The 14,953-nt window shown below is 49.4% G+C and overlaps 1 protein-coding gene across 1 annotated transcript; it reads right to left on the bottom strand.

Moving 5' to 3' along the window:
* Window positions 1-2,588: 2,588 nt before the first annotated feature.
* On the bottom strand, window positions 2,589-14,305 carry Iba57 (iron-sulfur cluster assembly factor IBA57). Its single transcript, XM_051180577.1, has 3 exons — window positions 13,814-14,305; window positions 5,833-6,173; window positions 2,589-5,645 (listed from the first exon to the last, which is right to left on the bottom strand). The coding sequence occupies exons 1-3, from the start codon at window positions 14,152-14,154 to the stop codon at window positions 5,251-5,253; spliced, it is 1,077 nt and encodes a 358-aa protein (XP_051036534.1). The 5' UTR covers window positions 14,155-14,305; the 3' UTR covers window positions 2,589-5,250.
* Between the last annotated feature and the right edge of the window lie 648 nt (window positions 14,306-14,953).

The raw sequence follows: 14,953 nt of genomic DNA, 5'->3' as shown, positions 1-14,953 counted from the left end.
GCCCACCCTGAAATGTCTTGATGATCTAAGCAGGAGGAGACTGCAAGCCCCCTGGACTGACAGGAGGGCTGTGGTGGAGACTTGGAGCCATAGACACAAATAACCCGACAAACAGCTCACCATATACGGCTTGAAGATGGGGGATTCAGAGCTCAGGGCTCACTGTGAACCACACCTACTCCGCAGCCATGACTGTCTGTCTTGTGGTAGGTGCTAGGCTGCCCATCTGCTCTCAGGCTGGCAGCTGGGGTAAAATCAGGAACCGGTGATTGCTAGCTGCACAAAGTACCACATAAACCAGGTCTAGTGGTGCATACCTGTCTGCCCAGCATTTAGGAGTGGATTCCGGAGATTCAGAAGTTCAAGGATATCCTCTGCTATATACTGACTTCAAGGCCAGTACTGGAAATACAAGTCTGTTTTGTTGTTGTTGTTGTTGTTGGTTTGTTTGTTTTTCTTAAAAAAAAAAAAAAAAGGCAAGAAAGAACTTAAGGAACAGAGCCCCTTCTGGAAGGGTTGTCACCTACGTGTGATTGGTCCAGTAGCTTCCTATTTCTCAATGACCTGCTTGGTCCATTTGCTTCCTCTTTGTCAGTGAGGAATGTGGCCTGTCCCTGTCACATACCTATATGGCACCACCTTGGTCCCCAAACAGGATGTCCTAGGCCTGAAGCAAACCAGGCCATAGAAGCACCAGAGACTGAGCCTGGAAACTGGCCAGACAGGGCTAGAGGGACCCAAGAGTCAGCTCTGGAGCTGTGCCCATCTGACACTGCCTGCCTGGTTCCGTCCCATTGCCTCACTCACAGGGTCATCTTCCCCATGGAGGAATCTGGCAGAGAACCCAGGAGGAGGCTGCTCATCCCACAGCTCTTTGTGAGTGGGAGCTGGCATAACAGCAGGGCACCCTGGGGAGGGTGCAAGGACCTCCCACCTCTCAGAGCATAAACAATGGTGACTGTTGCAAAGGTCTGACCCTTGAGCTTTTCTTCCACTACAATGTGTCTAATAACCTTAGCAGCTTTCTGTTTTCCATTCTCCATTTACAGAGCCATGGGGACAACATAACTCAGGTCAAGGATATGGGTGTGGGGGCTTGAGACAAAAATCCTGGAGTCTAGGATAAGGAAACCCTCCTGACTCCAAGAACCCACTTTCAACAAGCTTCAACAGCATGTGGCACAAAACAATTTACCAATATAATTTACGTTACACCCCTGCTGGTGTTCTTCCGGTCCTTCTGGAATTTCCCTAAAGTCGTTGAATGCTGTATGACACTGTCTTTCTTGTCTGTTACCCTAGCTCACATTCTCCTGTCTTCTCTCTGTTCTAGGACGATCAATCACTCTTGGGGCTCAGGGACCCCCAGCTCCCAATTCTCCAGAAAACATGCCCAAAGGTGTCCTTATGGAGGGGGGCGGTTTTTTTGTTTTGTTTTGGTTTTTTCCAGTCAGGGTCTATGTAGCCCTGGCTGGCCTTGAACTCTGATCCTACTGCTGCAGCATGGGACATGCCAGAGCATGTGTTTGTCATACTCCACTTTTACCTTAGAACTTCCCTTTTTACAAATGTGCTTGATCCATTCAATAGTCCTCATTTTCTCACATTTTATTTTTAACTTGGCAGCTAATTATCAAGTGTCTTAGGGGGCCCGTGTGATGGCTAGTGCATGCATTCCTCTCGAGCTCCAGGATGACTGGATTACACAGTTACTATTTCTTTATGCTGAGAACATTCACAATGCTCTTCCAGCTATTTTGAATGATATGACCAGTGTCATTGTCTGGTCACCCTTCTGTGTAATAGAAGAGAATGTGTTTGCTTCAGCTGCTGTGACCTTGTACCTGTTAAAGGCTCTCTCTCCCTCCTGCCTTACTCTCTGCTAATGGCTAGTCCCTCTCCTGTTCTAACTCAAATGTAAATCATTACCTCTAATATATTTCACGTTTATCTTCTGGCCCTTTCTCGTGAGAGTCTATTTAGCATGTGTGGTAATTTTGCAGTATACTGTGAGGTTCTGGCATCTGAAACTTCCCAGGCTAGTCAGCTCCTAGTCTGGTGCTGGCTTCAGCTTAGAGCCTCCCCCCCCCCCCACCCTCTTGAAAGCAGACCTCAACCTTTTTCTGGGGAGCCAGGTGCCCAGTGATTGGGAACCACCCATATAGCTTGAGCCACTAAAGTCATTTACATCACCTGTGCCCTCACACTGGGCAGCCCTGGTGTAAGTAAATTTACCCCTGTTCCTTCCTGCCTTCTGGCCTCACAAGTTCCAGGGGACTTCCTTTCCCAAAGCCACTCCTGACCTACCACCTTAGCAGAGAGCAGAACAGACTCCTTGGAATGTGGTGTCAAAAGTTTTGGGACCCTGTATCCTAGGAATGCATTCCCCAAAGCCTGGTTTGGAGGTTTTCAAAAAACAAAACAAGCCAGGTTTTGTGACACACACCTTTAATCCCAGACTTCCATGAGTTCTAGACCAGCCTGGTCTACAGACTAAGTTCCAGGCCAATCAGAGCTACAAAGTGAGAGCCTACTTGTCTTGGGGAATGGGGGTGGGGGGTGGGGGACTCTCCAGAATAAGTTACACCTTTCTTTTCCTTAATCAGTTTATTTTTCACAGCCTTGAACTTTTTGCAAAATACAGTGGAAAAGTTAATGGTTTTCAAGTGCCCACACTGGGGTCCGTGCAGATCCCTGTGAGAATGTGAAGACCAAATGCATGCCTGATCACTAAGAGTTGCCCTGAGGTCCCTGTAGACCAGCCCAGTGCACAGCTGACTCTGCCTATTAGCTCTTCTACTGTGTGGGACTGCTTTTCTAAACGTCTGAGACAGAGCTCAAGACCCAACAGCAGGCAGCGGGCAGTGCCTGGAGCCAAAGCAGCACCTCCCTCTTTTGGGACTTGTCCTTTCCTTGCCCAATGGGGCTGCCTTAGAACCTTTCTGGCCTCCTGAAAGCTGGAATGTGTGAGGGACAAAGCCCAGAGGCACAAACCTGTGTATGCACTTCCCCATCAGATTTGAGGGAGCAAAAGCCAGTCACATGACTTCACCCCAAAAAGAAGTTGACTGGAATCCACAGAGGTCCCCATGTCAATTTTAAAAGTTGCCAGGTAGAGTAAGCAGGAGCCTAGCAGTCATAGGCTTCCAGAGCACAGCTGATTCTATCCTTTACATCCATATTCAATACAACTGCAGTATTGCTCCTGAGTGGAGAGGCAGCCACTGGGCACAGTCACAGACCAGGCCAGCCAACCCATCTGAGCAGGACAGATGGGGTCTTTCAGCCATGCTGGGAACTGCACAGCCTAAGTATGTAGCCTGTGTTGTGGTTTGGATGGGAAATGTCCTCCATGGGCTCACATCTGACCTCATGGTATTCCTCAGCTGATGGCACCACTTGGGAGGCGGTGGAACCTGTGGAGTGTGAGGTCTGTCCTGTTCCGAAGGGTATACCTTCCTGTGGATGCCCTTCTCTGCTTCCTGGTGCCCTACCATGTAACGGACTCTGCCACACTCCCAGTGCCATGAACTCCACTATGAACTGCAACCTCCTGAAATTGTGAGCCAAAGTAATCCATCCTTCAAGTTGTCTGCCAGGTCCCTGTCCCCAACACTGACATTCAATACCATGGGAAGCCCCCATCACATCCTGCCTCAGAGAGAGGCCACCCCCAAATCACCAGTCTACTTGGGACACCAACCTCCATTCCTCCTTCTAAGCTGCTGCAAACTGCACTTCAGTTCAGAGTGTGCCTAGAACCCTAGCCTAGGCAGCCTCTAAAGTCACAGTTCTTAGAGTTCCCACTGTCCCTGGCTCCAAAAACTACCCAGGCTACCCTCGCTCCAGCCCTCTGTGGTCTCTCTCACCTTGAAGATACTGCAGAAAATAGTTCAGAGTTACCCACCTTAACCCTGAAGCCTGGGCACCCACTCACGGGCCTCCCCACTCACTGCCAGCCCAGTATGGCCCATAGAACTCTGCTAAAATAAATGTATTGGGTCTGAAGAGATGGCTCCACAGTTAAGAACACTTGCTGGTCTTGCAGGGGATCCAAGTTCAATTCCCATCGTGCACATCCAGCAGCTCAGAAATACCGGTTACTCTTAACTCCAAGGTATCTGATACCCTGTTTTGTCCTCCATAGGCACCCAGACATACATTCATATGCATACACACACACATACAGACATAAAAACAAAATACATCTTTTGAAAGAGAGAGACATAGGTGTATGTTGTGAAACACATTGGTACATGCCTGTCAATCTAGCACTCATGAAGCTGGGGCAGGAGAATCTCAAGTTTAAGACCAACCAGAGCTAGATAGCTACAACAGTTGGATGCTTTTATCTGGTGTGCTCACTGATCTCCAGAGACAGCTGTCCCGTGGGTCTATTCTACCAGACCTGCCCAAAATGAAGCAAGAGATCCAAAGGGGCTGTTTGCAGACTGCACTTTACTAGTCCTTAGGCTTTGTGGCAAGACCCCTATTTCACATTACAAAGGTTAGAAAAAGTGGTTCAGAGGGAGATATGCACCCCACCAGCAAGTCACTCCCTACTAAAAGCACACAGTGACATCCCAAATCAGCAAAAAAGGTTAGTCACGCAGAAGCTCCTCCCAGATGGACCTGAGCCCTGGGTGCCACGCCTCCTGAGCTCCCCGTGGAGTGTGAAAAGACAGCAGCTCACTTCGAGGAGTGAAAAGAGCCCTTGAGACAGTGGACACACTGTCCCTGTGGCTCACAGAACACATGCCCAGTTCAAGGGATCCCCACCCTGCACACAACCCAAGCAATACCCACCCTGAGATGTGTTTCAAGAGAACACAAAGCCAGCATGCCTGGCCCAGCAACTTTGCAGGCACACAGAGTACCTTCCTCCAAGGGCAAACAAGGTTAGGGGACTGGGCTGGACACAGGCCTCACCCTCACCTTGGCCCGTGTACTATATCAAATCTCCTTCAGAATCTGGTTCAAAAGGGAGCTCAGCCCTTTCCCTCTCCCAGCATCAGGATGGCTACTCTTTCTCAATCACAGACTTCTTGGGGGAGAAAAGACCACAAGAGGAGGACCCTCTGCAAGAAACAGCAGCCAATCCTTAGCCTGGAACACATGGGTGTGTCCCAGGACATCCCAGGAGAAGGAACTCATACCCAACGGGGTGCAACACACAGAGTCGGAAGACCTTCGGCAGAGCCTCAGAGGCACCTGCTAACTTTAAGGACAGTGAAGCTCCAGTGCATCCAGCTATTTGGCAGCTGTGGGCCACCAGTCTGGCACCAAGGCAGTCACAGCCACCTGTTGGCTCTCGGAGGTCTTTATGTGGAGAGGACCCTTGATTGTCTCTGACCGCAGCAAGGCCAATCCCACACGTCCCTGGCCAGCCCTGAACTTGCCCGCTGCCTGTCCTGTGGCAGTCACCATCACTAAGGTGCCAGGACTGATGCCACTGGCAGGCAGGGGCCCTTCAAGCCTCACAGGGAAGAGGCGCTTGCGAATGACACCTGTGTGGTGGGTGCGGGCCGTCAGCTCCTGTCCAATGTAGCAGCCCTTGGTAAAGCTCACACCATTCATGAACACCAGGTTGGACTCCAGAGGTAGGGCCATGCCTGGGGGCAGGTCACAGACCCCTTCAGGGATGCCTATGGGGTTCAAAGACAAAGAGGATGAGTATAGCATATCCAGCAACAAGTGCAGGCCTGCAGTGTATGAAGTTCAACCCTGCAAGCCAACTTTACCCAACCTCTCTGCCCCTTCCGGGGCCCACCTGGTCCCCTGCATCTCCCCATCACTCCCCAACACCAGCCTGGCACATTACCCTACTCATACCTTGCTGGTACCGGTGTATGTGATAATCTTGGAGGTCCCCAAGCTGTCCCCTGGGCACCAGGGCTGGGCCGTCATCCTGAGTGAGAAGCCGCCACCCCATACGTACTGTCCGGGGGTCACGGGTAAGGATGGTGGTAGCTTCCATCCTCTCTTCTAGTGGTGCAGCCTCAGGGGCCTGGGGGGCACAGGGAAGCACAGCCCACACATGGAGCTCTGGATGTGGCTCCACAGTGACCTTCCGCCGGATCTTATACATGGTCAGGTGCTTCTGCAGGGTGCCCAGCGCAGAGCTGTCACACTCCAGGAGAAAGCCTGGTGCCTCCTTGGTGCTCTCAGGGAGTCTGTAGGAGATAGACACCAGCTTAGGGCTGGCCAGAGTTCCTTCCCAGTGCCAGCCCACCAAGCTCGTGAAGACAGAAACAAAGAGAAGAGCATCCTGGGCTGCATGGCGCTGCCCCTCCAGTCTGCTGGCTAAGGCCATGGGCACAATGACATGAGACTGTGCCTCTTGATTGCCTCCAGACAGACAGACAGGCGAATGAAGATGCCCAATGTACAGAGCCATGACCTAGGATGTATAGGTCTACTCTGAAACATTAGGAGCAGGTAAACCTTAATCTTGTCAAGAAACACAGACAGGCCAGGTGGTAGTAGTGGCACACACCTTTAACCCCAGCACTCAGGAGGCAGAGGCAAGAGTGGATCTCTGTGAGTCCAAGGCCAGCCTGGTCTACAGAGCGAGTTCCAGAATAGGCTCCAAAGCTACACAGGGAAACCCTGCCTCCAAAAACAAAGCAAAACCAACTATTTCAAAAAAACAAAAACAAGAGAGAGAGAGAGAGAAGGAGAATAAAAGAAAGAGGGAAAAAGAAAGGAAAGGAGGAAGGAAGGAAGGAAGGAAGGAAGGAAGGAAGGAAGGAAGGGAAAAAGAAAAAAGAAGATGCACAGAGCCCTGCCCTCAGCCGCACAAGACACCTTCAGAGGAATGATCATACAGGCAACTAAATGTACTGTGGAAACCAACACAAGACAACAATGTCTGTCCACACATGGCCGAGCTTATCAAATGTACTGATGGGACCTATGCAAGAGAGCGCTCAGACCCATAGATGGCTGTACCTGCACAACTTGTTTGGAGACAGGAACCTACACCACAGCTATGAACCACAGAGCACTATGGCTGCTGCTTAGCAAGACAGGCAGCCCCCAGCTGCCATGTATGGCAGAGCTGTGGCAGAGGTAGATGAAGCACTATCCTGGCAGCTGCTGATCCCAGAGACCCTACAATGGCTGGTACCGACCTGGTCTCCTTCCACCTAGGACCTGTGGTAGAGAATCTCACCCCACTGGATTGGGGGAGGGCAAGTGACAAGGATCTGGGTTCTCAGAGGCTGTGGTGGTAAAGGACAAGTAGGAAGCCAGGGGTTGGTGGCGCTCACCTTTAATCCCAGCACTGGGAGGCAGAGGCAGGTGGATCTCTGTGAGTTTGAGGCCAGCCTGGTCTACAGAGCTAGTCCTAGGACAGCCTTCAAAGCAATACAGAGAAACCCTGTCTCAAAACAAAACAAAAGGACAAGTAGGAGGTCAAGGCCTGGGTACCAGACATCCAGACATCCTGCAAAGGAGAGAGGGGGGAGGGAGGGAGGAGAAAGAGGAGAAGAGGAGGGGGAGGAGAACATGAGGGATGAAAAGATTGAATGGGGAGATGAATAGAGGAGAGCAAAAAGAGACACATCAATAGAGGGAGCCATCATAGGTTTAAAGAGAAATCTCACACTAGGGAATTGTACAGAGATCCACAAGGATGACCCCAACTAGGAATCTAAGCAATAGTAGAAAGGCTACCGTAAATGCCCTTTCCCTATAATGAGAATGATGACTACCTTAAATGACATCCTAGAGCCTTCATCCAGTAGCTGATGGAAGCAGAAGCAGAGACCCACAGCTAAGCACTGAGCCAAAATCCTGGAATCCAGTTTCAGAGAGGAAGGAATGACGGAAAAAGAGTCAAGACCACAGAAACAGAGCAAGCTGGAACTCATGGACCCCAGTATGACAGCTGGGGAACCAAAATAGGACCAAACCATGCCCCCTGAACAAGGTGTCAGCTAGCAGGACTGGACAGTCTATGGGGCCTCTGGCAGTGGAACCAGGATATATCCCTAGTGCACGAACAAATATCAGGAGCCCATTTCCCATGGAGGGATACTCTCTTAGCCTAGATACACAGGAAGGGGGGGCTAGGCCCTCCCCCAAATGACTTGACAGATTTTGAAGATTCCCTCATAAAAGGCCTCACCCTCCCTGGGGAGTGGATGGGGGATGGGATGGGGGGATCAATGGGAGACATGGGAGGAAGAGGGAACTGGGATTGATATATAAAATAAGATTGTTTCTAATTTAAATATAATTTTAAAAGATTTTTAAAAAAAGGAAATGTTCCATTCCCTTATTCAACCATTATATAATTTAAAAATGCATTAAAATATTGTTTCCCATTTGTTAATCAATAATTAAAGTCATTATTGAAAGACATTTTTTTAAAAAAGGACTGAATGAATTCACCAGGAGGTACCAAAACTACCTGGAGCCACAAATGGACTGTCAGGTCCATGGTGTACAGTCACCACCTGGGAAACAGCTCCTCTGAAGGTGACTGTATGCACAGGCGCCTGCCCCAGCCTACTCCTCCAGCCTCCCTGTTCCTCAGTGCCAATCACAGGGCGTCTGGAACCCAGGTGTAGCCTGAGATCACAGAGACCCAAGCTGACCTGTGCACAGGCAGATGTAACAGAGGCCCAGTGTTCATTCTGCAGGGGTTGGAGAGATGAGGCAGACTCAGGTCCCTGCATATTTGGGGACCCCCCCCAGGCATGCACCAGGGTAAAGCAGAAACACTAACAGGGCACACTGTCCACACAGAGACTGGGCTTGCACAAAAGCAGCTCACAGCCAGGCTCCTGTCCACAGAACTACCCAGGACAGGACCACACAGCCACTCTGGCTCCATGGTGAAGACAGATCTAAACTTACTGGTAGAAAGTGCACCAGCAAGGCTGATGAGATGCTTCAGTATTGCCAAGACTGACAACCCGAGTTTGACCCCCAGGAACAGGATAGTGGAAAGAACTTCCAAACTCCCTAAAGATATCCTCTGACCTCCAAGTTTACACCATGGCATGCACACACAGCACAAAATAAATAAATAGTGTAAAAAACTAACAATGTAGAGATGGAGACACATACAACAATTACATACATACCCAATTATAATAAACTAGAAATTAGAAATACAGCTCAGCAGTTAAGCGCTCTTACAGAGGTCCAAGGTTTGGTTCCCAGCACCCAAATCCAGCAGCTTACAACTGTCTGTGACTCTAATTACAGGGTATCTGATACCTTCTTTTAGCTTCCACAGACACTTTGTATACACAGTGTGCACACAAACAAGCAGGTACGTACACATACAAATAAATATTTAAATGAACTTTAAATGATAGTTCATTTCAGAAATGGAGAAGAAAAGACAGATATCAATAGAGACACAGAGGGGAAAAGAGACAAAGAAACACAGATAACAAAGACAGAAAAGAATAAAAAAAAAAAAAATGCAGAGAAGGTACCTGGCAAAGAATGACCATAGCCAAGCAAACAGCCTGGGACCCCTTTGTGACCATTCTTCTAACTGCTGAGGAAAGATAGGACCTTGAACTGGATGAGAACCAAAGAGAGAGGGTTTCACAAAACACTGGGCAACCTGGATTCTCCCCTAATCTAGCCCACCTGTAGCCCCTTCCTAGTATACCCTGGCACATGAACATAGTAAGACTCTCATAGGTGAGACCAGGGGCTGGAGAAACAGCTCAGCAGTTAAAAGCACTTGATCTTGCAGGGGACTGGTTCCTTTTCTGGCATCACGTGATGACTCACAACCATCCACAGGCATGTACAAATGCACATACATACATGCAGACAAAATAAGCAGGCACATAAAATAAATCTTTTTTTAATCTTAAAAAAAAAAAAAGAGGGCATACAGAACAGCAAGTCACACGCTGAGTGGGTACTGAGGCTGCTAAGCCAGGTGCTCCTGGTGGGGGCACATCCCCTATAGCACAAAGATGGAAAGGCCAGCTCACTAATAGGGCCTGGTGAGATAGCTCTGTCAGGTAGGAAAACATGAATAGAAGAGAAAGGCCCTAAGAAATCAAACCAAAGTCTTTCCCAGCACCGGTGATTTCCTGAGGGCAGAAGACTCTGGGAAAAGACAAAAGGGACAGCAACCTTAAGGAAGACAATGGGACCCAAGACACTACAGGCAGTGTCTTCACAGCCATGACCAGAATAGAATGAGTCTTCAGCTTCTGCTGGAGAATATCATAGCTCAGCAACACAACACACGTGTTGTCACCCCCCACCCCCAGATCTCCAGTAGCCCTGTGGTTCATAGCTACTTGAGGCACTGTGAATGTTGAGCCAAAGATCCCAGGAAAAAATCCAAATTAAAACTTCCAGTTGTAGTTCCTACTGAATATATGTAGTTTTTGCACCACCACAGTCAAAAATTTCTAATTCATGGTAGGGATATAGCTCTGGTAGAGTGCTGGCATGAAGTCCTGGGTGCGATCCACAGAGCCACAAAGGGGGGGGGACCCAAGGCCAACCATGGAGGGTCAAGGATCACCTGTATCAAAAATCACTGAAACAGAAAGCCCTAGATAAGTAAGGAAAATAGTAAATATGAAAGCCTTAGGAGGGAAAGAAATAAATGCCTGAGGCAAATAAGAGAGACTAACCTATCCCTGAGTTGGAACAGTAAAACTCTGGGTGTTTTTGTCTTTTTGTTTGTTTGTTTGGGGGTTTTTGTGTTTGTTTTCTTGTTCTTTTTAAATCACTATTAGCTGCTGGGCAGTGGTGGCATGTGCCTTTAATCCCAGCATTCAGGAGGCAGGGGCAGGAGGGTCTCTGTGAGTTAAAATACAGTCTAATGTGCAGAGTGAGTTTCACCAGGGCTATACAGAGAAACTCTGTCTCAGAAAAAAAAAAAAATCACATCACTATTAGCTGAGTATTGTAGCACACATCTGTAATCCCAGTATTTGGGAGGTGGAGACTACAGATCATAAGTTCAGGGTTGCTATATAGAGTACTCAAGATCAGTCTGAACCACATGAGATCCTTTACAAAAAAAGAAAAAAGAAGCCTGCAAGTATTTGTATTAGTTAATTTTCTCACTCCTGTAACCAAGTGTCTGAAAAGAAGCCACTTAAAGAGCCATTTATTCAAGCTCAGTTTGAGGGTACAGTCAATTTGAGAGAAGGCATGGTAAGCAGGAACTTGAGGCTGCAGATCACCCTGCAACCCCAATCAGGAAGCAGAGACATGAAAACTGGTGCAGTTTGTGTTCTCCTTTTATTCACTCTAGTATCCCAAGCCATAGGATGGTGCTGTCCTCATTCAGGGTAGGCCTTCTCACCACAGCGACCCAAATCTAGAACCTCCCTCACAGACATGCCTAAAGATTTGTTCCCAAGGCAGTTCTAGGTCCTACCAAGTTACTTAAGCTTTTCCTTGCATGCCATCCTGGTGCTTATTTTCTCATGAATAAGCAAGGGTGTTAGGTATGGGTTATTTACTAATTGGCAGCTGTGGGACTCTCCCTGCTTCTCTCGGCAAAAAGATTGTCATATAGGGAGCAGACTACCCTATGCCAGCAGCCACTGCTAAAAGCACAACTTCCAACGCGATTTTGTTTTGTTATCAGACTTTTTGCCATCACAAGTCTCAATGAACTCTAGATGATACTGCAACCATTTCCAACCAAGGCCAGATGGATAGCATCTACCTGGTACCTAGAAGAGGGACTACAGTTAACTAATGTTGAAGACACAGAGTTATGACTGTCCAAACACAATTCTCAGCCATTCACAATGAAAGTGTCAATAAGTAAGTCTGTGAGTGGTTCAAAAGCTCCTCTTGGGCTACACAAACAGGCTGTGGAGGCTCACTTAGTGAGTCTGTGGGGAGACTCCCCTGAACTTCACCCCTAGTGTGAGAGCAACAGCCCCAGTGGAGGCTGGGCTGGTAACAGAGAAAGTAGCAGCAGGGACAGCAGAGGTCAGCAGAGGCAGCAGAACAACAGTGGTGGCCACAGCCTGGCAGCTGACAAGCCAAGTTGCAGGGAGGACAAGATTGCCAGCTGGATGAGAGCTGAAACAACAGCTGAGCAGTTCAACAACAGCCAGGGCAGAAAGAAGGCAGCAGAAGCAGAGAGATGGGGGAGGTAGGGGGTGGCAGGGAGCTGAGCCTGGAAAAGGATAAAAGGTTGCAAAGAGCCAGAGAAGAGAAACTGCAGGCCTAGAACACTGAAGAGTTTTAGCGAGATGTCAATCAAACCTTTAGAACCAAGGGTCTAATACCCTGGTCAGAGGAGCTGTGACAATGGCTGGTGTTAACAGCTAAGGAATCCCAGCTATAATATTGGCTGCTGCCAAGAGTAGAGGAACCCTATTCTACATCCACAAGAGTTGTAAACACTTGAAGGGCCAAGGCTGCAGATGCTCAAGGTCTTCAACACAGAGGGCATCCACATGCTCCTGCTTCCATGAGCAACTGCCACTACACAGCCAACCCCTGCCAACCACCATGAGGAGTGAAAGCCACCAAAGACTAGCACTTCAATAGCTTCTCCTTGCTGGCCCAGGACTCCCAGCAGCCTATTGGTAACAGACAGAAATGATGACGTCTTGGAAATGTAGTCAGATCCAAGTCTCCAGAGTGGGGTCCATGGGTGTTTTCTACCAAGGGCAGTGACTGGTCTAGACTTAAGGTCCTTAGCCACCATAGCCTTCACAGTGACCAGAAGACACTGTCCGGGCTGAGGGAGGAAAATGGATGTGCGAGGATTCTCACAGAACTCTATACACCAAAGCATCATACTGGGTCTGACCCAGAGGCTGTCCTTTGCTGACTCAGTTCTAGATTCAGAAAGTCCATTAAGTGATGTAATACAAGGGGAAAAAAAATCTCTAGAAGGCACATCACTGTGGTCTTTCAGTACCTGGAAATAGTCTAGGTTTCCCCCACAGAATGCAGACAATTAGTGGATAATGATGTCATCGCTGCCAAGTCTCAGTGACCAATTTCATCCTGGAATGGGTTTGGGAAAGACCCTCCAGACTGAGTCATCTCCACATTTTCTGACTCTGAGAACCTGGTGACTACTGAAGATGCTTACCAAAACCCAACTTAGAAAGACACCAGGCAACTCAGACAGGCAGCCAGGCCCTGACTCTGGTAGGGTGGGTCTTCAGCTCTGGCTGCTAGATGGTGCTGCGATTTCAGGGCTCAGGTCCTGGAATGGTGAGCAACTGAGAACGCAAGAAGACACAGACTGGCCAGCAAACGCTATTTACAGTCACAGTCGGGTCTACATAGGTGATGAGACCACACAGGCAAACAGGCAAAGGGGAGCCAGAAGCAAGGAACAAACTGGACACTCAGAACACCGGTACAACCTGTGACAGTGGAGAGAGTGGCTGTGCAGAGTGGCTCTCTGAATAAAGCCTAAGGACCCCGCTTAAGTCTCTCTTTCCATGCAGTGAGGAGTGACAACCAGGGCTGACGCCCCTTCTTGAAGATGCGTATCTCCAGAAGCCACTGTACAAGAGCTTCTGACTTGACTGGTTGGGAGCAGAGGCACAAGGTTCTGTCCAAGTAACTAGCCCAACCTGAAAGCCTTCCACTGGACTTTAGCCTCTAGGGGACTCCTTCTCTAGATCTAGATAATCCTCCTTTGGAAGCCTTTTCCAGAGTTATCTAATTCAGCATCTTCTCAGCGGTGTCTAGCCAGCATCCCCTGGGAATCTTATCCTAGACACCCTTCCTTGGAGCGTCCAACCACTCCTGAAAGTCCTCCTCCTAAGCCAACTCCCCCAGCAGGCTTTCGCTCCTATTGCCCCGCCCTGCTGCCCACGCTCACCCATACAGGATGACGTCATAGAGTGTGCGTCCCTGCACATTCAGGAAATGGGCATACGCCGCACGCGCAGAGGGCTGAGCCGTGCCGGTTGGAGGACCCGAAAGCGGCAGCTCATTGGTCAACAGTCCCAACAGGAAGGGCGCAGCGTCCGGACCGCGCACGCGCACTAAGGCGCGCTCGTCTAGCCGGAAGCAGGTCCAGGCCACGCCATCCTCGGAGTTGCCTCCGAGAAGGCCGGAGCCACGGGCCAAGCAGCTCCTCGGGATCCAGCTCGCCCGCCAGCGCCATGCCGGGCTTCCACACCCCACAGCCGCGCCCCGGAGCAGCACCGCGGCTGCCATCTTGGGCGCGAGTGAGGGCGGGCGCCACAGCGGCCCCTGGCGGCGGCGGCCAACGCGCGTGCGTGGGACGAGAAGTGGGCGGGGCCTTAGCCTGTGGATGGGCGCGCAAGCCCAGATTAGGCTGGAGCGGTCCGACGCCCTTTTCCTTATTTGGCTCCTGTTCATGCCGGTTAAATACATAAACGTGAAATTTGCCATCTTATGTCGGGTCCGGTGTGCAATCCCACCCAGACTCTCGGAAGGCAGAGGCAGGAGGATACCAGTTCAAGACCTGCTTCGGCAACTTAAAATCCTGTCTCCAATAAAATGCAAGAAGATGGCTGGAAATAGCTCACTTTCCAGCAGGCAAAAAGCCTTGGTTTCCTTCCCCAGTTCTGCCAGAAGAAAAGATAGAAAAAATTACTCAGGCATTTCTTTGTTCGTTGTGTGATTAAATACAGACACTTTGCCACTGTCTATACATAACCAAAAGCAACTTGGGGAAGAAAGGGTTTCATCAGAAAACTCTCAGGTCACACCCATTGCTGAAAGAACTCCAGGAACTGAAGCAGAAGCCATGGAGGAAGCTGCTTACTGGCTTGTTTCTCATGGGGCTTCTTTAACCTGCTTTCTGATAGAACCCGGGAGCACCTACTCACAGTGAGCTGGACCCTCTCACATCAGCCATTAAGACAATACCTCCAGAGATTTCCTACAGGCCAATCTTATAGAGGCATTTTCTCAAGATTCCCGCTTCCCAGATAAGTCTAGGTTTGTGTCAAGTTGATGAAAACCAGTCAGTAAGACCATTGTTAATGCA

Source organism: Phodopus roborovskii, unplaced genomic scaffold (genome assembly GCF_943737965.1).
Source record: "Phodopus roborovskii unplaced genomic scaffold, PHOROB, whole genome shotgun sequence".
In the NCBI taxonomy this organism is placed as follows: Eukaryota; Metazoa; Chordata; class Mammalia; order Rodentia; family Cricetidae; genus Phodopus; species Phodopus roborovskii.
The sequence above is the reverse complement of the archived record's forward strand: the minus strand, read 5'-3'. Positions and strand labels throughout refer to the sequence as shown.